Source organism: Rhizopus microsporus (assembly GCF_002708625.1).
Source record: "Rhizopus microsporus ATCC 52813 unplaced genomic scaffold scaffold_1, whole genome shotgun sequence".
NCBI classification, from domain to species: Eukaryota; Fungi; Mucoromycota; class Mucoromycetes; order Mucorales; family Rhizopodaceae; genus Rhizopus; species Rhizopus microsporus.
The window spans coordinates 2,729,878-2,751,630 of record NW_019671916.1 but is presented as its reverse complement, the minus strand read 5'-3'; the positions used below and the strand labels follow the sequence as shown (position 1 = coordinate 2,751,630).

Genomic DNA, 21,753 nt, shown 5'->3' with positions numbered 1-21,753 from the left:
TACGAAAATATTCTTGGTAACGGCGAATTTACATTTCATACAACATGAATTTTGTTCTCACCATTGGGTGCATTTATTTTCGATCACAGGCGAATTTACTTTCCGGAAAGACTGTATAGCCTTAGCATGGTTTGCCTTGTGGCAATAAAAAGGAGTGTTTTGACATGCCCTTTGCAGTATGCAAAAATGAAACGTCGCTTACTAAAGTCGATTCCTTGAGTGAGGTGGAGCGACTTCATGATTGGTAGAAGCGGTGTCAATAAGAGCATAGTTTTTACTATAAAAAAGCAAAGTCCGTGCCATATCGGCGCAACGCGGTCGTTAAGTATGGCATCAGGTCACCAGGACGCAGCAGAGGAAGCTTGTCTAACTATACACCTTTCTGTATTAAATGTGTAACGATACACGAGACGTGGAGCTTTCGGATGATACGATGGGTGTACCAATAATCGTAAAATTACCTGCTTGTATACCTACGGCGAAAGCGGACGTACGAGCCTCAAGGGTCTTAAAAGCTGTAACAGCGCATTGAACAGAAGGAGCCTCAAAAAAAGCTGCAGGAAGTATAAGTTATTTGAGTTCAAAAACAGCTCGGCGGGTGACACAGATCGCGAGGTTGATCTTACATTGTCTGGGCGATGCACTGTATGCGTCTAGTGACTGATTAGACTTTTGTATATGTATATCCGAAAAAAAAAAATTCCTTTTTTAATGTACTTCCGTCCTGTGCCAGATCGGATAAATCCTCGCTTTTTTCTTGTTTTTTTTGTTTCCTTTATACTACTATAGGTGATCATGGTAAAGAAGCTTTTGTTTATTGGAATCTGGATGATATTGTCTCTTGCGTATGTGGTTCATGCAGATAGGCCCGTAGCTATACATCACTGTGGCGAAGTGGACAATTGTTCAGGGTGTGTGAAGAACTGCCGTCATCTTTGTAAAGATTTTATAGAAGAATGCAGATTGGCAATAGCAGCATGTTTGTTAAATTGTGAATTCTTTTGTGGAGATTCTTTACGTCTACAAAGCAATGAATGTAAATATAGTCAATAATATATATATATAGAAATAATAATAATATATTACGCTTGTAGAATGTAGCCTCGGTTGTTGTCAATCCTTTCTTTACTTATTCAAACTTGTACTACATGAAATAAAATGCATAAAAATAAGCTTTTTTTTCTTTTTTTCCTTCTTTCTTTCTTTCAAGTCATACTGCTATAAGGGGATATGAAAAAACTTATTCTTTATATAGCACTTTTACAACTTATTGTATCAGTTACTTGCCAGATAGACTGGTCGAAGCCAGTAGCAAACGTCTGTCTTGAGCTATATGCACCTGATTTTGGAGCAAACAATGGCAGGATTGGTATCTCGAAGGATGGCTATGGCAAATGGGCATTAGATAGTGATAATCCTTGGCGTGAACGCTACTTTAGGTTCTACAAGTGGGATAGAGGCTATATGAGAAGCAGAGTTGAAAATATATGGCCTGTTGATGCAGTTGTCTTGAAAGGAAAAGCTGGCTATTATATCAAGACAGGTTGCGATGACTATAGCGTTTATGAACCATGGGACTGGGAATCAGCAGATCTTCTTAGACTTTCTTATGTAGAAGGAAGTAGAAGGTTTAAGATCTGTCACTTCGAATGGCCTGATATATGTTATGGAAGAAATTATAATCATAAGCTTCAATGGATTTATAGTGATACTTATGGAAGTGACCATATAGAGTTTGAAGCATGGCCTGTAGATGAAAGCTATTGTACGGAACAAGACGGCTAAATTACAAAATAATAATAAAAAAGCTCATCTTTTTTTTCTTTCCTACTATAATGTGTGTGTCATGTATATGCTTGATACTCTTGCTATTCGTAAAACAACAAAGATAATCAGAACAGACAGAACGGTGCCTCTAAAGGCTATGTGTTCAAACTACTAGACGAACATTATAAAATTATGTATGAAGTATAAAATGGGAAGTTTGTTATTAAGGAGGTGAAGACCATTAGTGAATTTACAGAAAGTCTGTTTGCTGCACGAAAATTGAGGAGCGAGAAATCAAAAAATGTAATTCAAAGTTCAGTCAATTCGCAATCATTTAAATGGAGGACTAAGCTGCTCTGCTCTTCATTTTTGAATCTTACTGCAATTTAAAAGATGATATTGATGACCGCGGTCACAAATAAAGAAATTTGATTGTGATGGCGGTACGCAAGGTAAATCAACCTTTTAATAAGAGACATAGTAGTTATTGCAAAGTATTAATAACCATTCTTCATTTTATCTTAAAAGACGTAGTCTCAAACATATAAACTACAACAAATAAAATAAGATTAGGATTAATTGACTATACTAGTCTGCCAATCAGGCCAAATGACATTCGTTAATTTGTTGGGTAAACAAATTCGAATAACACAATACATGGTATATTAATGACATAATCCATAGTTATAGAGCCAACAAGCAAATCAAGAAACTTGCTGTTGATACAGGCGCAGCAGAAAGGGTTGCGAGAAGAGATCACTGGTATGATTCCAATAATAAATTAATAAAGCATCATCATTCGATCTCTGTGAATGATTTACGTACCTGATCCTTATTATTATATCTTCTACAAATATTGCTTCATAAACCAACATTATTTTGATTTGAAAGGAGTTAAAACTATCCTTCACGCTTACAAAAACTAATTACCAGTGAGCATAAACTAGAAAAAATGTAAGCAGGTTACATGAAAAGTACTATAGCATCCATCCATCAACATTTAGTTACTAGGAGTAAATGCTTAAACTTTGGGAGGAGAATTGTGTTCGGTACGATGACGAAATACTTGAGGTCTGCCACATCCACGAAGGATGCAGTGACGATCTTGAAAATATTTTTCGAAGTATTTATATTACATTGCCAAAGCAATCCACATTATGTGCAGGATTGGATGCCATGGGGGTTTACAAAAGCAGCTGTGAATGTCATATTTCACAAGAGTTGCAAACCTATAGATAGTTAAGTAGGATATTCAAAATTAGAAAATAACGCTTTGCCTTTGACGTTCTGAATCCATCGACTGCTACAACTATAACATCACCTTACTTTTCTCTTCGTTTCAGTGCTCTGTATACACACCTGCTACCCCGTTATATGCCCTTTGAATTTAACATTGTTCTTTCCGAACAATCCAGAGCCGAAGGCAACCACAGGTATTTTCTCTCTGTCATGCGTGTTTATTTGTGGCCTCCACTGCTTTTCGGGCCTATTGACAAACAATTGTAAATTGTCAAAAAGATACATTGCTGCTTATATAGCCGTATCTTTCGCTACTTTCTTCATCTTTCTTCTTTTCTTTTTTCTCCCTTTCCACTTTTTCTTTCTTTCTACTTCTGCGGTTCTTCCTTGTATTTTTTTTTCTCCTATCCTTATTGTACTTCTTTCCACTGTTGATCAATATATTGATCATTTCTTCTCTAGCTCGTTGAACCCCTTGATAACAGCAAAAGCGTCCCTCGGCTGTTTCATATCCATAAAAATCTAATATTTTCTGAATATTGGCTATTATATATGTCATATACATATGATTTTGCGTCAAAGATGTAGTCTTGGTCGAAGAGATGTTCAGCAATACATTTTTCATTCCTTTCTTATCTATTCTTTTCTGTTCTTTTCTTTGATGATGAATGGACCCAGTGTAATTGTAGTATTCCGCTGTCGAGACTCTTCTTATTTGATGAGAATTTTCTCCTTCGTTATAGGATGCTGCGAATGCATGTTGTCTACCAGGGTCTAAACCGCACAGCGAGAAGCTGTCAACATCACCAGGTTTTAAGACATCACTCAGAAGCTGTATGTCAAAGGTACTGTCTGAGCTTTGTTCAGTTACATCTTCATTATTGCTCACGTCCTTATATAACACTACATCCGCTGCAAAGCCATCAGATCTGATTAGATTAGCAAATGCGGTTTTATTTTTTGCTTTTGGCTTTTTTAAATCTTCAAAACTATATTCATTATGATCAACTATTAGTACATAGATATATGCATGTGCATGTGGTTCATTAATAAATACCTGTTCACATCCAAACTTGACAGGTCAAAGACAGTATTGAACATGTTAAGTTTAGCTTCATAGCTGCTTTGTTTAGGCTTGCTAGCAAATGATGACAGTGTATTGGGGTTTATTGATACGAATCGCCATTACAAGGATGGCACAGGGAACAAGGAGAATAGCCGGGCCATATAACTTGGTTTTTTTTTGTTGGCCATGTTCTTGGTTTTCTTGCTGTTTTTGATTTTCCGCCATATATCGCTTAAGTATCTCTCTAAGCATTGGTATATATGATCCCGGAGATGCAGCCAAGCTTTTGACAGTAACTGGCTTAGGCATTTCTATTTTCAAAAGATATTTACAGAGAGAATTTATGGCAGTTCTTTCAGCGATCGTTATATCTGTAACATCCTCGTGCCATGTTGCTTGACCATCACAGATATACTGGTAGCCATATTCAGCAAGCCTTTGAACATATTTGCTATTTGAATATGTATTAGAGTGCATTAGAGCGAGTAGTGTACAATATAAGCGCTCGATGCTTATTACCTGCTTTACTGATGTTCTGATCATACGAATCAAATATGTCATAAGCCTTGATTGAAAACATTCAACAATCATATTATGATAGTATGTCGCTACTTCAACACAGACAGCAGTCAGGCATTGACTGTATCCGGTAACAGAATTATCCATTCTATATATTATTTCTTTGTATCGACTTGAGAAACTTCCCCAGCTGCTAAAAATGCCGTCTGGAAGTGACTTTTTGTTTGTTAGTGTTTTGCCCAATACCAATTGACTGATAGAATGCCAGTAGTTCTGAGTGAAAACCTTTTTATCGACAAGTCCGTTGTGACTCATGATTTAGTAATTCACAAAAAGTTAGGCACGAACTAAAATGTTCCTAATGCCTTTGGATACTTTGACTATTTTGTCTTTTGTTTTTCTATGAGAAAGACGCAAAATAGTCTCTAGTTTTGTTTTAACTATTGTTGTCTTTTGATTCCCCGTGAGCTGCTGAAGTTCTTCTTGTTAACTTTTGATTTGGGTATAAGGAAGATCTTGCATTCTTGTGTCCCTTTTGGTGGCAGCCTGTACAAACAATGTCTTTTTCTTGCCAATCATTTCCATCGTATTTCTCTTTTTCTTTCTTTTCTTTGTTGCTCTCAATCTTCTCTCTTTCACTCATCCTCTTTCTCTTAGTTTTACCTATAATATATGGATGATGTTTATAAAGTCAAAGATGACTGAGACTTTTATTTTTTTTTTACTTTTGGATGAGGCTTGTTGTTTCTCATTTTCTATTTCCTTTTTCTCTCATACATTGCTTTAAGAATACTACAGACTTGATCGCGCATTTTGTTTAAAATATGGAAAAAAAGCTAAAGAATAACAGCAATTGTAAAAGGTGTCTTGACATGGTTCTTTTTTAACAGTAATTTCTATTTATCAAATAATCTTTCTATCTACAATGCTATGCTCATTTTACCATAGTTCTTTCACTTCTCTTCTCTCAAGCTCAATACATGAATGGCATCAAGTTTAACAGAGGGATTTCCTCCTTCTTTTAAGTGCCTATTTACTTGTATAATTCTCTTAGACAGAACTGTAAAGTTGCTGTTTATTAGATAAAAAAAAACTAAGAAGCAAATATAAACAATGATTTGGCATATCCAGCGTGAGTGTAGCTAATGCTCTGAAAATATTGTGCAAAAGCATATTGTTGACGCAAACTACCACTTCTGCTTCTACTACTGCCTCCTCAGAAAAGATCGATGTCACAGACACTTCTATTGCTGTATTCAATAAGAATGTCTGCAGTAATTTCTTCCATTATGCTCAGCTTATGGGTGCGTCTATTGTCCTCTCTAACTATTCTCATTCTCATCAAAGGGTTGGTGATAATGTAGGGTGGACCACTTTCCGCAGAGTCATTGTTGCTTGACCTGACCTCACTGTTAATGTTGGAGCTTCAATGGTTGCTCAATATTTCATATGCATGGCGATAAATACGTGCGAAAGGGCTGCATTAAGCAAACATAGTTGAAAGGTTTCCTATAATTTCATGGTCCAGATTTTCATTCCTTTCTGATCGTCTCTGAGCAGCATACAAAGGATCATAGACGTACAGTTGAGAATACGAAGATACTTTGCCCTCAACTGGAAGTAGAGGCCCTTGGCGGTGACAAAGGACGCCAAGGATCTGGAATGCGTTAAGTCCACCTCTGTTATTGCTGGAATTATGTTCCTCAGCTGAGACAATGTCACATCCCAAAGAGCTAAACGCAGAGGCAGCGTTATACTGGCGAAGGCTGTCCTTGAAGTGACGTCCTTGGGTGTCTGCATGCTCGAGCAAGTCCTTCAAGTATTCAGGTGGATCGGGCAAGAGCTGCAGCTGGACTGATCCCTGCTTGAAACACGATTCCCAGCTGGGATTTCTAATGGGAGATATCTCTTGCCTTTCATTAATCCAGTGCAACGCGTGACAGTGGGGGCACTCTTTGTCCATACGCCCAAGGACCAAAGGACGAAGGCGAGAAATCTGCGAGATGCAGGCAGCAGGTATTGCTCTGGGTCTGCCTCTGGGTCTACTTTCAGCATCAGAAGACTCGACTGTTCTTGCCCTTCCTCTAGATCTAGTAGCGGCGCCAGCTTCTTGTTGATCTTCGGCATGACGTCTGCGGCAAGATGCTGCTACTCGCTCTCTGCATGTCTGACAGGCACGATAAGCTGAGCTGCTTTCCAAACCCATGCCACAGGCGGAACAGTTGGCTGGGATCCCAGTAATAGTAGTAGTATTGTTCATTGTTATTATATTCTAATGTTTGTATTAGAGTGATATTAGAGTTATTCTATTATTTCTTTTATTTAAACAAACTAATTAAAAATTCTACACGCAAAGAATTTCATCTTTATTCATTTCGATGACGATGAACATCCTTTGTCACAGTAAAGTGATCAATGATTCCACCCAAAGTACCATCAAGGTTAGCTTTACGGTGAATCATTTCAAGCGATGTGGGTGACACTTTAAATGTAGAGAAGCCATAGCCTTCGTAGCGAACAGCTGAGAAATCAGGGAAAGGTCCATTGCCAAATAGAGCGGGACCTTCAGGTTGACCAGCATTCCCGATGATCAACTGGAAGAAGCTCGGTGCATTATGGTATGATTTTGACGTAACCTTGCCGTGGGCAACAGGGTATGTTCTTTCATAGTTATGAACATGGCCACTACGGACATATTATATTGTTATTATCAACCAACAACCATTGGATTTTTTCTTACCTGAGGAATATATCCACATTATACTTCAATAGTATATCCTCTATTCCTCCCCAAGTTTGGTTATTTTGGCCGGGACCGCTTCTGATGGTGGCCGCTTTGGTGGTACAGTCCGTGCTGTTTGCAGAGCAATACATAGGATGATGTGTCATAACAATAATCCAAGGTCGCTTATCACGATGTTTATTTGCTTCTTTGAGATCAGCCTCTAACCAATTAATGCCTGTTTGAATTTCTTGTTCTGAGCCTTCAAAGTAAATTTCAGTTGAGAAAGAGACAAGATGAAGCGATTTATAGTTGATGGAATACATCATTGAGTTGGAAAACTTGGATTCAGCATAAGGAACAATATTGAATCTATACACAAATAATTAAGCAAAAAAAAAGAGATTAACCACCTCACTCTTTTACCTATTTTTATAGTGGGAAAAATTATAAGCCGATTCATGATTGCCAACAGCGCCCAAGTAAGGCACATTAGCGAAAAGTTCTTGCATAAAATTCAGGTACTCGTCTCCTTTTGTTCCATTAAAGTCTGCCATATTGTAAGCTTGATCTCCTGCAATGGTTACAAAGTCATACTTGTGGGTTTTGCCGTATTTCATCATATGGGAGACTGCTACCGCATTGCATGCACCCTACAAACCATGTAAAGGCCCATATTCAATACAACACTCTTATACTTACCACATCGCCAGTGGCAATGAAACTAAAGTCCTTTTTCAAGGAAGCAGTGTGAAATTCGTATATTTTTGACCATTTGATAGAGTTGCCTTTTTTAGCACCAACTTGATACACATATATTGTGTCAGGTTTAAGCGTCTTTGTTTGAATATTGTGCAAATAAAGTTGTCTTTGAGCGGAGCCTCCATCAACAAAAATCCAATCCTACGCTATTATTAGTATAAAGCTAACATATAGAATTTTATACTGTACCTTGCCAGTAACTGTAGTATTCTTTTGAGTGTGGTTCCCCTGCTTTTTTGGCCAATAGGCAAGAACAGAGCTGTCAATTGAATCCAGAGTAGCAAATTGTACACGAGCAAACTTAGAGTCATCTGCCAGTGACATGTGAATCTGTTGGGGCTCTGTTGGAGCGTATGTATGGTTCCAGTTATTTCCCAAGTCATTATAGGCATCAGCATAGCATACAGCACCAGGGCTACCATTTGCAGCGTCTTCCTCTTGGGATTTGGCTGCTATGGTTGAGCATTGAGCTATAGTCACAAATGCAAGTACTAATGTAAGTAGATATTTCATTAATACAAAAAGTACAATAAGGAGAGAGATGAAAAAGATATAACAAATCTATCTATTTTATACTCATACAGAATCGCTCTTGTCTAACTTTGGAAAGTTTGTAAAACATAGAAAAAAGACATGATAGCAGCAGCAACTTTTTGTTAAAAAAGACCAAAAAGTAGATTTGCATATGCACACATCTATGCCGATCCGCCTTTATCCCTCCTCTTTTTTTCCCCTTCTTTACTTTTGCAAACAAGAGATAATACATTGATACTGCAAGTGTAAACAAGTTGAACCTGCATGATAAAGATAGTCCAATTTGATTGGCTGATTTAATAATCTGTTACTTGGCACATGTGCGATATGAATGATTTTTTTAATCAATTTTGATACAAGATATTTCATGAATCAATCCTCCCAATAAACCTTCATCTGTGCTTTTTAAATCGATCGATAGAATAGCAAGTTTAGGCTCTGAATCAACCTGCAGGGTATACTTCAAAAGACCAGCCACTTGAGCACCTTGAACAGTTTTACCATATAAAGACGCAGCTCCAGGAACAACTTCTACTACATTTAATCCACTTGTTGCCGTCACCTTGTTGAGTGCCTTGATTAAGATACCTTCAATAGATGAAGTCTCTGAAGGCAAAGGTACTTCAATCGATGCATTCTCATGGTGTTCAAATTCATCACCATGTTCAGCCAAGAGCGTGGCAAAATGAATTGGATCCATTGGCTGCTTGCTGTTCAAGAACAGACTTGCAGGGATAGGTATCTCAAATGGGCTCTGGTTGATCGTAGATGATTCCTATACTCAATAGATTAGCTTTCATATCATATCCCACGTTCTTTTTCTGTACCTCGACGTCATAGAACAAAACTCCTCGAATGCATAACCCTGGCCTTACGTTTCCAAGGATCTCAAAGTGTGCTATACATTCAACAACCTCATTCGCCTGCAGTTCAAAGGTTTCTGTTGCATAAGCGATGTGAGTTGGAACATTGTCCTGAATCATCTTTAGGTCAAAAGATTCAGCAAACTCCAAATGCAGTTTTGGAAGCATCTTTTCTTCACTGAGGTTGCGTATACTAAACTGTATAACAACAACAGGTGACTCATCTGATTCTAATCGAAGTGAACCCATCTATCATACTCCTTTTAGTCTATCTTTTACCAAATAAATGATCTTCGTTTACCATTCGAACATAGTCAACTTCCAACACCTTCATTTCTTTAAACATGTCGACCTGTTCTTGTCTGTCTACTAGAGCTTCCCTTACATCATTATCTATCGTCACTAAATCATTTTGTCGAGCTGTTTCTGTATCGCTTGTCTTGTCACTCTATCAGACCATAGTTTAAATCATGCAATCAATCTGTGTAATTCAAATGCTACCTTTGCTTTCTTTGTGCTCTTTTTCTTTTTCTTTTTTTCAGTGCTGCCTTCTTCCTTGGAGGCTTTTGATGATTTTTTAGATTTTTTAGCTTCTAATGTCTTTTCATTCTTTTTCTATTGATAGCGGTTAGCAACATCAGATAAAGTATATATACCAAGGCTTACCTGAAGAGCTCTTAATTGTCGGCGTTCACTTCTATACTTTGCTTCTTCCTGAAGGCGAAGTTCTTCAGGGCTAAGGTATGCTTTCACCTGCTGGAATTTTTCATCTTCGCCCAATGGAGTAGACAAGTCAACATTATTAAGTCCAGCTTCTTCTGCGTTGTCAAATATATCTCTTGTTGACTTTTTGGTATACAATGCTGCTTTTGCCTTGTTTTTGCGATTGCTATTGTCTTCTTTCTCATCTTCAGATACAGCCGCATCTTCAGGCATCTCTTCTTCTGCATAGACAGGAAGCTTGGGAGGTGACTTGGGCCTCTTAGATCGCTTAGTTTTCTTTGTCTTTTTTAAACTGCTAGCTCCTATACGCATCTTTGTTAGCATTTGTAAGTAAATCAAGAGATGTGTATGCATACGCGAATTGATTTCTTCCACATTTAATTCTACGACTGGAATTGAATCAACATCAATAAGGCCCTTCTTATCATCTGCCATGATATAATAAGGGTCGTTTTTACGTGCTTCTCTTCTAGCAGCACGACGCTACACATGACACTGTCAAATTGAATCCATAGTTCTTTTTTTTTCATAACTTACTCTCTCTTTTTCAGCCTCATCCTCACTACTTTCGTAACCCTTTGACTTGGATTTCTTCTTTCTTGAGCTTTTACCAACCTTTTCATACTTGGGTGCTTCCTCAAACGAGCCATCTGACTCAGCATCTTGCACTAAATCAGGCAAAGGTTCATTGATCCACGCATCCAAATCCAAACCCTCAGGAACAGGAACCTTTGACTGTGCCTTGGGAGCAACAGGGTTCAATTCATATAGGAAGAAGAGCTTGGGGAGGTCCTGCAAAACAAGTGGAGCGTCTTCTAAGGTGGGGTCACTTGTTGCATCCAAGACGATCTTGAACAATGATTTTACATCATGAGCTCTTTCTTGTACCTCAAGATCGGCACTGTAGATAAACATGTCCATCTTTTCATACATAATCTGCGTCACTTTGACAAACTCGCTTTGAAGCTCGGCATTCCATTGTGATATCAAATCGGTTGTCCAGTATGCGTATATCTTGATAACACTATGTACATAGACTGTCTGAACTTTCACGGGCAGATTAGCTGCTTGTGGCGATAAAAGACATTCGAGCGTAGACGGAATGTCCTCTAGGTAACTATAAAATGATGTTAAACATGTGAATCAAATTGACCGAGAAATGACATACTTGCAGTATTCACCACAGATCCAAGCGGCTGCAGATAATATATCGATATTAGAATCTCTCTTCTTGGCAGTTTCCAAAAAGTGTTTATCTTGCAGTAAATTGTACTATTTTATCGTTTAATTCAATGGATTCTCTCTTTTATGTATAACGTCTTACCATTTGTTTAACAGAATAATCCCGGACACTCTTTACACGAACACTAACATCCATCAATTGATTTGTCAACAGTTCACCCACGTTCACACCTGCTGAATAAGCAATATCAACAAGAACTGAGATATACCATTCAAAGTCATTCAGATTGTGGTAGTGATTCTGAGAGCACATGAATACGATTCGGTTGATGATATCCATACGATACATTGGATCAAAGATGGCAGAAGAGTCATGCAATGAGATCGATTCTGTTTTTTTAGGCATAATATGCGATATCAACTTTTTTACAATGTCCATGATATTCTTACGATTCACCATGCCAACAACAAGGTCAAGTGCTCGTATGCGAATACTGAGATCTTCATCGTCAATACACTCTAAAATGATGTCTCTATGTTCGGCCACTAGTTTTGGATGAGTTGCTAATAGTCTTCCCATGGCCAATAGCCCAACATACTTTACTACATAGTAACCATTTAAAAAAAATGGCAATCACTTGATAGTATATAACTTACAGTTTTGATCAGGATCTTCTAAAAATTTCCTTAGCTTGTTTGTACAAGTAGCAGCTAATGCATTACCCGCCTCACCAGCAGCTTCAAGGAAACCACCGGTGATAACAGTATAGATGCATTCATAAAGCAATGACATGGCAGGTGTTGTTTGAATAAGCGATGTCAGTGGTGGAAGTAGTTTTTTAATCAATCTTGGCTCGAGCGGTGTCAAGGAAGCAAACTATAAGATGAATAAATAATGTGACTCTAAAGACTCTTTCTACTTTTCCGTACCAGTTTAATGATTTTGATGAGCATCCAGTTGTTGGTAGAAGTTGTCAGAATCTTGAATAGCTGAGGTGCAAGTGACAAATAATTCTTGGGGTTCTTTCTTGCTAGTTCACATACAACACTAACGACAGCTGAGACAACAGCTATCAAGAGAGGATCAATAAAGGCTCTATATTCAATAGTATAAGATCTTACATGGATCAGGATCTTCCAGCTTTTCCTTTAAGCGAGGGAAACTCAATCGTAAGGCTTCAGGATACTTTAAGAATATCTTGTAGAGAACTAGAATAACTCTTTTACGAATATAAGGTCGTGAATGATTGAGCATGGATACCAAATCAGGAGAAAGGTCTCTAGCCAAGTCAGGTGTTGCAATATGAGATAAACCGTTAAGGGCAACACTAATGTCAACCACAGCAGGAGATGCCAAATCCTATTTCATACACACACACAATAAAATTCTACTCTCTCTTTTTTTGTCTTGTTTTTAACTTACTTTTTTAATCAAATTAGTTGTAAGCATGAGCACATCCGTGTCTTGCTGAAACGATAGAGTAGCTGCCAAATAACCTGTTTGTTTATGAGCAAATTTAGCACTCGACATGACTTCTACAATGTGAAAAGATGCCCATGACATGTCATAACCGAGCATTTGCAGCTAACGCCAACATGAGTTTATATACATGTGCAATTGTTTAGAGTATTTACATAAGCAAGCTTAGCAATAGCAGTAGATTTTATGTCCAAGTCATTTGATTTCACTTCATTTCGTATCTCTTGTAAACACACAGCAATATATTTTTGCTCATTTTTCTTGTTTGCTCTTATGCCTCGAATAAGGTCTGTCAGAGACTTTTCAAACATGTTGCAGAAAAAGAAAGGACGAGGCTATTGTTGCGTGCAAGCACGAACGCCCAACCTTGTATTCGGGCGGAGAAAATAATGGGTGTAACGATACTCCTCCATGTTTCAGCCTTCTGATGAGCTTTTTATTACATTAAATACAATAATATAGGTTATGATACAATCTGTAAAAAGATGATTAAATTCGAAATCTGTAATCTAAACGATTAGATCCTTCATCCTTTGTATGCTTCAAGTAGTCCTGCTTCTCGGCTTCAGTCAAACTATCCCATTTCTTTGAACGATACTGGTTTGTGAACACATAGCGGAAATGTTGGACTATCAAAAGAATAGCAGATAAAAGAGCGATACTGAAATTGATCCAGTTTCCTCTTATGAATCTAGGGGAATCGCTTTGTTCTATGAAATAACAATTAATCTTTTTTTTTTTTTCATTTTAATAATGGCGTGCTTACGGTATATCTGTGATCCAGGAACACTGCAGATATTAGCAGCGCCAATGACAGCGCCAAGAGCAAGGACACGCTTACTGTGAGGTGCAAGATTAGACGACATCCAAGCGATATGCATACCGTGCCAATAAGGAGCCGAGGCTGCAAACAATGTTGCTGCATAGAAATTCCAGCGACCAGCGCCATCAGGTACAAGGATCAAAGACAAAAAGCCGGCCATGGCCCAGGCACAGCCAAAGAGACCATGAAAAGCATAATTTCCTATTCTATCGGCGTTTCTGGCAACGATGATGGAAACAATAAGGTTTATGAAGAAGGCAGGTACTGTAAGCAAGTTGCTAGTCGTAATTGAAAAGCCGTATCCTCTGATAAGCGTAGGAAAGTATGTTGAAATAGGCGTGGTATGCATCATGCTTGTGAAGGTGATCAGAAGATGCGTCCAGAGCTTGGTGTCAAGAACAGCCATTCGTACATCACGCCATGTTATGCGTTGGTTCTGTTCGAGATTGTACTTGTCGTCACTGATAATTCTTGTAACAGCAATTGCCCTTTCGCGTTCTGTAAACCATCCGTATTTGCCACGAAGAAGGCCTCTTGTTGTAGATGGACTTTTTGGGAGATAAAAGCTAAGGAGCTGACAATCAGTTGGGATAACTTTAAGTATTCAATATTTGCCTTACATCGCAATAAATCCAACAATGTGAGTAATGATGCCATCAATAAGAAACAGCCATTTCCAACCATAAAGACCACCGACACCTTCTAGTCTAAATATGCCAAATGATATTAAGCCAGAAAAGGCAGAAGCAAATGATTGAATACCCCAAAACCAGGAAAGACGTGTTGCTAATTCACTGGCCTTGTACCAAGATGTAAAATATAATAAACAAGTAGGGATAAATCCTCCCTCAGTTACAGCAATGAAGAACCGTGTGGCAAGATATCCGCTATAGTTCTTTATCCAAAAAAGAGATTAAAACGTGCTATTTCAATATATATCAAACTTACATGAAGAAAAACGTGAGCCCACGTCACGATAGCCCAAGAAAACATCAAGAAAGGGATCCATCTGTGTGGTCCAACACGTTTAGCGATTGGGTTTGTTATCAACGTGATGACAGTAAATACTATAGAGTATAGTAATGTTCCTGTGTTGATACCATTGATGTTAAATCCCAAGTGTTCTGGCATATTATCAGAGATGGCATTGGCTACAAGAAAGAGATAGTCAGCCAATATATATAAAGAAGAATGATTTAACTTACATATATTAGTTCTATCCATATTAAGTACGAATGTCATAAGCAATACAAAGGGCATCAACTTGAGATCGATCTTTAAAAGAACCTTTGCCTCTTCTTCTTTAGTCCATTCCAAATGAGGAACATAACCATCTATGTCACTTTTATAGTCTTCAGTAGAGTATGTAAACGATGTCGCAGAAGAATCGGTCAACTTTGTCACAATATGTTTTTCATAGGCTACGTCAGTAGTAGTTTTGTCACTAGTGACATCCTTTTTATCTTTTAAAGAAGTCATCAATGGGATAATATTGTTTAATAAAAAAGGAAAAGAAAAGAAAAATATGACCCTCCCTCTTTTTATAATCTCTAGTTGAGAACTAGGACAGATAAGAACATAACACATTATATTACCAATATCTACATATCATATTTAAAGGTGATTATGCAATTTATGCAGGGAAATAGACACTTTTTCATATTGTAACACAACTGATCAAAATAAACTGGATTGTGTGATTGTCAAATTGTTTGGGCAATTCGCGTCATCTTTGACACGATTACTATGCTATTGTTATTAAGATGTATGAAGCGACTTTGGTATTTTTTATTATCTGCAGTCATTGAGAGCTTTCTATGCATCAAACCATGACTTTTCTTTTTATTGATATTTCGAATATCTTTAATTCAATGGAACCACTCATTATCCTCTTTTTTTTTGGGTTCTATAAGTGTATCGATAGAAACGTTATGAAGATTTGACAGATGCTATTATTTCAGCCTTATCTTGATTTTTTATATATATACTATATTTTCGAATGGAATAACAGGAACAAAATTATATTGCACCAACAGTTTTAAGGCGTGATTTTCTTTTTTTACTACAAGTCATCCTAGTGACTTATTATATTTTTATAACTATTGGATGAGTTTGGTCTGTCTTTTTTATACAGGTTTTTTCCTTTTTTTTGGCGTTTTGTTTCTTCAAATAACCAATGACAAGTTGTTCGAACGGTAAATTAAGTACATTATAGCAATTCAAACACTCTTATTAAATAAAAATTATAAAAAGTCTTTTTGATGATATTTTAACGAATGTGTAATAAACAGTACCAACATTTAAAGTAATGAAAGCTAGTAAACGACTTGTGTTATATAATCAGATTAAAACACTATGCACTTAATGAAACTTGTTTATTTATAATTGGATATATATTGTAGATAATGAGAAATGAAGGGGAACTGAATCATACACTATTTCCAGAAACTAATATCGTTCCAAGATGTCGTATTTTGTATATTTTGTATTATAAATTTTCAAATTATGCGACATTACTAGTAGAAAAAACCGTATTATACTTATTTTATGGATATGAGAAATCGAAAGTGGTAATCACTATGGCGCATCGAAAATTGAATTATGACATTTATCCAATAATATCTTTATATTTTCAAAGTCAATGATTTTTATGAAATTTTATTGGACTAACTTTATTGTTATAGCTCCGATGAGCTACTGTGAATCATCAGGTCTGGGTTTTAGATTTACGAGGTTGTTTGTACTATTATCGTAGGCTGTCAGTGGTAGAATATTCTTTAATTGTCTTAATATTTTCACGATAATCTCGAGAAAAGCATTCTTTCCATGATGTTCTTCCCGATTTTTCAGAACGAAAGCGTTCAACATACTCACCAAGGAGCTGATAATGGTTTTTGTTCTTTATCGTACGTTCTGCTTGGGGCTTTTTTTTTAAAAAAAATATTTCAATGGGGGAGTTTCGGGTACTGTGTTGTTTCTCTGGCCGTCATACTGTATTTTTACGTAAAAAGACAACAAAGAAAAATACGTTTGAATAAAACGACATCATGTCAAAAGAGAGAGAGAGAGAGATAATGAGTATATGTAGAAAAAGAGAAAAAAAGTATGTTAGTATTAGAGCACATATCCTAATATTAGTTTTACTTACCACCAAGGTGCATTCTGGGGAGGGTAGCGATAACTACCCAGGATTGTTTAAACAAAAAAAAAAAAGGAACGGAGGACAGAGAGAACCCAGGGCGTCAGAAGAGACTATTGGAGAACGTTCCAGATACACACCAGAGAGCAAAGAGGGCGGGACAAGCGAGTCAGAGCAAGGATCATGTGGCATTATTTTCGATCACAGGCGAATTTACTTTCCGGAAAGACTGTATATCATCTAAATAAGAAAGTGCCTTTTCAAACAAATCTTGATCTCCCTTTTCAACACAATGTTTGATCTTTATAAATTGAGAATCAGCATTATCACAAATGTCACTTATTCTTTTCAGCTTTTCGTCTCCTGTACCAAGAACTTCCATGATATTGCCCTTGGCGATTGTGTAGAGGGGTTTGATTGTATTGTCATGTTTTCCATAATCGAGCATATTCATTGATAATGCCTGTGAGCACATAAAATAGCCTAATGCAGCCAGAGGGTGCAATTGCTCAATATATTGTGACAGAGTGGCTAACGTAGAAGATGATAACAATAAGCAACGCTGTGCCCAAAAGCAACTAGTTATTTCTTTTGCAAACGGAAACTTGACACAAGGCACAGTTGAGCTAAATACAAACATTGCAACATTGGATATGCCAAGAAGTACTATTAAAGGATGCTTTTTGTATTTTGCATAGACTAAAATACAATAATGAATAGCGCGCACCATAAAGGATTTATCAATATTTTTCTGTATTTCGAATTTATAGGTGATAATGTATTGTGAGTTGCGTTTAGAATGTAAAGAACATCACAGAACTCTGTTGGTACAGCAATATACACATTTTCTGGTGCCCCAGCAAGGTTTTTTGTCATAACATTGATGATTTGATGATCAATATGATTCTGCTTATTAGATCGCTTCCAGGTTTATACTCGTGTGGAAAAGCAAAATCATCAGTATCGGGATCATTTTCACCTAAATAATTTTGCGTAAGAGAGTGTTTGGATTGCTATAATGCACTTAATTTATCGTTCGAACAACTTGTCGTTGGTTATTTAAAGAAACAAAACGCCAAAAAAAAGGTGTACACTACGCGCACGAGGAAATCCACGAAAGGGCTAATGATACAAACTCCACCTGTGATGTCGTCAACCAACCTTTTCAATGTGCAGCGTCGCGTTAAGCTTGTTCAGAAGCAAACATCTTTCATGTGTCTTGATGTAGGATAAGGATTTATCTTTTAAGAAGAAAGAGATAAAATGTGGTTATTGCTGTATTTTAATGTTTTTATGTCGTTAGTTTGATCAACAAAGAGCCAAGATCAATCACGCGCAATTATGGTATATATGTATTTTATATCAAAGGATAGCCCACAGGACAGCCTTAGGTTAGGTAGACACTTTGGTAGTGTGAGCTTGTACAGTGACGCCACATGTGTAGGAGAATAAGCGCCCGTATCATTAGTTTTCTCGTGGATTTCCTCGTGCGCATAGTGTACACTAAAAAAAAAGAAATAAGCGTACCGTACCGTACCCAAAAATAATATAAAAGCGTACGGTAGAGATCTCAAAGACTTTCTTATAGTTCAAGGTCAGCTTTTTTGTTAAAGATTTATGATGTACACAACCTTACCCTGGAGCTTGGGACTTCATGAGGCTTTCTCTTGTCTTTTTCTCTCTTTTTTACATTCATTTTAGACATCTACTTCTTTTTAATATGTTATTTCTATCAACAAAGCACAAGTCACTCTTGGCTCTAATTTCTGAATTTGAGGCACATTGTTTAACCCAGCTATGATTTGCTTTAAATCGTCTGCATTTGAACAAAAGACACTGTATTTCGTGTAACCACTTCTTTCCCTAATTAATCAACACTGACATCGACCCTTCGTCATAGAGCCTTATTGCATGCATAAAGTATAATAAACATAAAAAGAGAAAGATCAGAGAAGATAGCTAGCTGTTTATAAGATTAATGTATCGAATAGAATAAAAGAGCGAGAGAGCGAATATCTTTTAAAAATGTGTGTGATTCATAATGTCACTTATAAGACAGAATAATGTCGTCAATGATGATTTACCTTATGCGCATAAATTTACAAATATGAAATTAAGCCAATTCCTATAGTGATTTAATACCCATGAAAGTATTAAAAAGACATGACATTGTCTTTAATCATTTTTTTTTTGTTTTCTTTTACCACCAAATGGACAGGAATTCTGATATTAATTCTTCAAACCAACCGTAAATACATGATTTATACTTAATACCTCCATCTTATATTCATTTTATTTAGCACCGAGCAGAGATCTTCTTCCATTGACCGTAGCGCATACAGCTCTGCTGAAGCGCAACGTGCTCAAACAACTTTGCATCCTGGAGGAACTCTGCAAAGCTCTGATATAGGATTAGGTACTGAAACAATGGTACCCAGAAAACAACAGGATATTCCCAGAAATGTCAATGGATTTGACCTCTTCCATCTCAATCTTGAACAACAACCTACCTTTAATGACCCTGATAAACGCCACACGTTTGGTCAAACTCGAGAAACACCTAATGCTCGAGCCAGAAAAACGTCTGAACCTTCGGTAGCTACTCAGATTCCGCCACCCCCACGCTATGCTGCTAACCAGCAAAGACGATCTGTCCCCTATGACGAAACGATTTCGTTTTTTGGTGATTCCAATGCAACAGACAACAGGCACTATCCTTCTCGATCTTTACTCGACCAAGATGGTCTCCATCGAGGATCCATTGGTACTCTGCCTCATGCTGGTGATAGCCGTGAACACAGACGATCCTCTGCTCTTTCTGGTTCAGGAAAACAACAGAGGGACAGTCTTTCTACTCCTATGCATCGAACTTCCTCTGCCTTATCTGGTGCCGGCGACTTTCTCCCTCGAGAAGAATCATCCACGGCACCTGCTATGAGTGATATTCCTATTGGCGACAAAGCCCTTCATCCAGAAGACAAAGTTTCTGCTGCACCTGTTGTCACCGAAAATCTTCCTTCGACCCACGAACCTACTGGCCTCCTTCCTCAAAGCAATCAAACCGCTACTCCTCAGTCTCCCACAGTTAACCAGGGAGCCTCAACACATCAACCTTTGGAAGGTGAGGGCAGAGATCGAGAAAAGAGCTATTCAGAAATGGCATCTGAAGCAGCCGCCAGTGTCACTGCGACGACCAAGGGAGCTATAGCCACCGTGGCCACAGGCGCCACAGCTGCTGCTGCTGCTGCTGCTGCACTCTTTGGCGCAAAAAACGAAGATGAAGAAAAAGCAAAACGTGAATCGAATGTAGAACCTGCCATTCATGGTCAAGAGGCTGATTATGATTCAAAGGACAAGGTTCGTAGGGAAAGCGTTCCTGATGATCAGCATCCTTTTTGCAAGAGTGTCCATGAGCCCGTGATTCATGGTCAAACAGCCTGTTACCACTGTGTGAAGACTGATGATGAAAATGCCCAAGCCAAACCTTCCACGGCTGAAATTACCGGTACAGCTGCTGCTCTTGGTGCTGCTGGCACGGTTGGCACGGCTGGAGCTGTACTTGTTACTCCAGATCCTATTGGTACAAGCTCTGTAATAGAAGACGATGACAGTGCTATCGACCATATCTTGAAACGACCTACAAACACCGACGTCCAATCCACTGGCATCCAATCCACTGATCAACCTACCGAATGGGCAGGTCAGCCTTATCCTGCTACTGATGGCGTCTTGGGTGCTGACAAGCACAACTTTGGACTGAGCAGACCTCTTCCTCCTGAAAGCAATAATGAAAGCATGAGCAGTACACGCGCTATTAATGGCGACCCTATCTCTGAAGAAGACGAAATTAAGCAACGTGCTTCTACTGCTCCCACAGACAAGACTATTGAATCTCCCTCTGAGCATCAACAAAACCGAAGAAGCAGCCTCACAGCAGGTCTCAAGAGTAAGGCCGTGGCCGGAGGTGCAGCTGTTGCCTCCGCTTTCCGTCGTTTCAGCCATGGTCCTTCTTCTCCTACCGAGACAGACCGTCGTGTGTCAGATGCAGAAGCTTTCAAGCAACAACAGCAACAGCAACAACACCATCATCATGTACATGGTGCGGACAAGGCTATTGATACAGAAAAGCAAGTCAATAACTATGCCATCCCAGAGGATGTAATGAAGGCTCGAGAGAATAACAGACAGCTGGAAGAAGACTATGGCAAGAACTATCCCAAAAAAGAGTTTACAAGCCAATCGGGGCCTGCTAGTCAATCACCACAGGTTGTTCCAACAGATACAAACACACCTTACGACACACGTGCTGTAGGTGAAAGCGGCTTTACCCATGGCTCGAATAAAGCAGCTGGTCCAACTAGTACTGCTGTTGCTGATATTCCTGTCGACACTGCTGGTGCCACCGCTGTAGGTACCTCTGCTGGTGCTACAGCTGCTGCTAATGCTGACGCAAATAAGGCTCTGGAAAATATCACTCCTAGTCGACCTCGTGAAGAAGCTACTACTACCTCTTCTGCTCCTGAGTCTAGAACTCAACCTGCTACTATTTCTCCAACCAACTCAACCAACACATGGACCACCGCCCCTATGGTAGCTGACCAACCACGACATGCATTTGGTGGAAGCTTTGCCTTTGGTAATCGTGACATAGTAGCACCAGGTGAGTATAGTAATAATAATAAACGATAAATATTAACTTCATTATGAAACAGTTCAGCAAGAGGTTGCCAAGGCCCCAGGCATTGAATCTATGAAGGTAGCTGATGTACCTGGCCAAACTGAAGGTCAAGGTAACTTTGTTAAAGAAGAAGATAATGAACAAAGAAGGACGTCAAGAAAAGGATCGATCCAGGTATGAAATGATGTCAATCTTTATTTTATTTTTTTTAACTGTTTATTATAGAAAGTAATTGGTAAATTATTTCATAAGTAAA

At 38.2% G+C, this 21,753-nt stretch overlaps 10 protein-coding genes across 10 annotated transcripts; 2 read left to right on the top strand and 8 right to left on the bottom strand.

The window, feature by feature from the left end:
• The first annotated feature begins 1,179 nt into the window (after positions 1 to 1,179).
• On the top strand, positions 1,180 to 2,111 carry RHIMIDRAFT_255404 (uncharacterized protein). Its single transcript, XM_023611157.1, has one exon. It carries the CDS (start codon positions 1,231 to 1,233, stop codon positions 1,783 to 1,785), a length of 555 nt encoding a protein of 184 aa, XP_023471740.1. The 5' UTR covers positions 1,180 to 1,230; the 3' UTR covers positions 1,786 to 2,111.
• Positions 2,112 to 4,305: 2,194 nt separating this feature from the next.
• RHIMIDRAFT_255403 (uncharacterized protein) lies at positions 4,306 to 4,785 on the bottom strand (the record flags this gene model as incomplete). The annotated part of the gene is made up of 1 exon (XM_023611156.1): positions 4,306 to 4,785. A coding segment is annotated over exon 1 (200 nt), but the record flags the coding sequence as incomplete, so codon positions are not given.
• An 878-nt stretch (positions 4,786 to 5,663) lies between these two features.
• On the bottom strand, positions 5,664 to 6,638 carry RHIMIDRAFT_222282 (uncharacterized protein). The gene has a single exon (XM_023607454.1). The coding sequence runs from the start codon at positions 6,552 to 6,554 to the stop codon at positions 6,075 to 6,077; it is 480 nt and encodes a 159-aa protein (XP_023471738.1). The 5' UTR covers positions 6,555 to 6,638; the 3' UTR covers positions 5,664 to 6,074.
• Positions 6,639 to 6,957: 319 nt separating this feature from the next.
• RHIMIDRAFT_244008 (Metallo-dependent phosphatase) lies at positions 6,958 to 8,588 on the bottom strand (the record flags this gene model as incomplete). Its single annotated transcript, XM_023610013.1, has 5 exons — positions 6,958 to 7,276; positions 7,332 to 7,685; positions 7,740 to 7,966; positions 8,016 to 8,216; positions 8,265 to 8,588. 5 exons carry the CDS (start codon positions 8,586 to 8,588, stop codon positions 6,958 to 6,960), a joined length of 1,425 nt encoding a protein of 474 aa, XP_023471737.1.
• Positions 8,589 to 8,780: 192 nt separating this feature from the next.
• RHIMIDRAFT_15243 (uncharacterized protein) lies at positions 8,781 to 9,980 on the bottom strand. The gene is made up of 4 exons (XM_023605743.1): positions 9,974 to 9,980; positions 9,774 to 9,918; positions 9,437 to 9,721; positions 8,781 to 9,384 (listed from the first exon to the last, which is right to left on the bottom strand). The coding sequence occupies exons 2-4, from the start codon at positions 9,816 to 9,818 to the stop codon at positions 8,950 to 8,952; spliced, it is 765 nt and encodes a 254-aa protein (XP_023471736.1). The 5' UTR covers positions 9,819 to 9,918; positions 9,974 to 9,980; the 3' UTR covers positions 8,781 to 8,949.
• RHIMIDRAFT_15282 (uncharacterized protein) lies at positions 9,831 to 10,984 on the bottom strand. Its single transcript, XM_023605744.1, has 3 exons — positions 10,552 to 10,984; positions 10,139 to 10,497; positions 9,831 to 10,087 (listed from the first exon to the last, which is right to left on the bottom strand). The coding sequence occupies exons 1-3, from the start codon at positions 10,628 to 10,630 to the stop codon at positions 9,941 to 9,943; spliced, it is 585 nt and encodes a 194-aa protein (XP_023471735.1). The 5' UTR covers positions 10,631 to 10,984; the 3' UTR covers positions 9,831 to 9,940.
• Positions 10,694 to 13,168, bottom strand: RHIMIDRAFT_196240 (Adaptor protein complex AP-3 delta subunit; the record flags this gene model as incomplete). The annotated part of the gene is made up of 8 exons (XM_023606110.1): positions 10,694 to 11,312; positions 11,364 to 11,467; positions 11,520 to 11,980; positions 12,035 to 12,254; positions 12,308 to 12,447; positions 12,500 to 12,737; positions 12,801 to 12,962; positions 13,013 to 13,168. 8 exons carry the CDS (start codon positions 13,166 to 13,168, stop codon positions 10,694 to 10,696), a joined length of 2,100 nt encoding a protein of 699 aa, XP_023471734.1.
• A 93-nt stretch (positions 13,169 to 13,261) lies between these two features.
• On the bottom strand, positions 13,262 to 15,161 carry RHIMIDRAFT_210944 (MFS general substrate transporter; the record flags this gene model as incomplete). The annotated part of the gene is made up of 4 exons (XM_023607186.1): positions 13,262 to 13,567; positions 13,624 to 14,246; positions 14,301 to 14,575; positions 14,629 to 15,161. Coding segments are annotated over 4 exons (1,652 nt in total), but the record flags the coding sequence as incomplete, so codon positions are not given.
• A 1,839-nt stretch (positions 15,162 to 17,000) lies between these two features.
• RHIMIDRAFT_233439 (uncharacterized protein) lies at positions 17,001 to 17,459 on the bottom strand (the record flags this gene model as incomplete). Its single annotated transcript, XM_023607958.1, has 1 exon — positions 17,001 to 17,459. One exon carries the CDS (start codon positions 17,457 to 17,459, stop codon positions 17,001 to 17,003), a length of 459 nt encoding a protein of 152 aa, XP_023471732.1.
• Positions 17,460 to 19,029: 1,570 nt separating this feature from the next.
• Positions 19,030 to 21,752, top strand: RHIMIDRAFT_310551 (uncharacterized protein; the record flags this gene model as incomplete). The annotated part of the gene is made up of 4 exons (XM_023614669.1): positions 19,030 to 19,067; positions 19,120 to 21,479; positions 21,532 to 21,671; positions 21,723 to 21,752. 4 exons carry the CDS (start codon positions 19,030 to 19,032, stop codon positions 21,750 to 21,752), a joined length of 2,568 nt encoding a protein of 855 aa, XP_023471731.1.
• Position 21,753: the final 1 nt, after the last annotated feature.

What these genes read in the sequence shown, in the direction of transcription:
- RHIMIDRAFT_15282 (XM_023605744.1), bottom strand. Translation starts at nt 10,630, where the DNA reads ATGGCAGATGATAAGAAGGGCCTTATTGATGTTGATTCAATTCCAGTC. An exon ending in TGTGGAAGAAATCAATTCGC is followed by an intron (nt 10,498 to 10,551) that starts GTATGCATACAC and finishes AGATGCGTATAG; the next exon opens with GAGCTAGCAGTTTAAAAAAG. An exon ending in GACAATTAAGAGCTCTTCAG is followed by an intron (nt 10,088 to 10,138) that starts GTAAGCCTTGGT and finishes CGCTATCAATAG; the next exon opens with AAAAAGAATGAAAAGACATT.
- RHIMIDRAFT_222282 (XM_023607454.1), bottom strand. Translation starts at nt 6,554, where the DNA reads ATGGACAAAGAGTGCCCCCACTGTCACGCGTTGCACTGGATTAATGAA.
- RHIMIDRAFT_15243 (XM_023605743.1), bottom strand. Translation starts at nt 9,818, where the DNA reads ATGTTTAAAGAAATGAAGGTGTTGGAAGTTGACTATGTTCGAATG. An exon ending in AAGTTGACTATGTTCGAATG is followed by an intron (nt 9,722 to 9,773) that starts GTAAACGAAGAT and finishes GGAGTATGATAG; the next exon opens with ATGGGTTCACTTCGATTAGA. An exon ending in TTTTGTTCTATGACGTCGAG is followed by an intron (nt 9,385 to 9,436) that starts GTACAGAAAAAG and finishes TATTGAGTATAG; the next exon opens with GAATCATCTACGATCAACCA.
- RHIMIDRAFT_255404 (XM_023611157.1), top strand. Translation starts at nt 1,231, where the DNA reads ATGAAAAAACTTATTCTTTATATAGCACTTTTACAACTTATTGTATCA.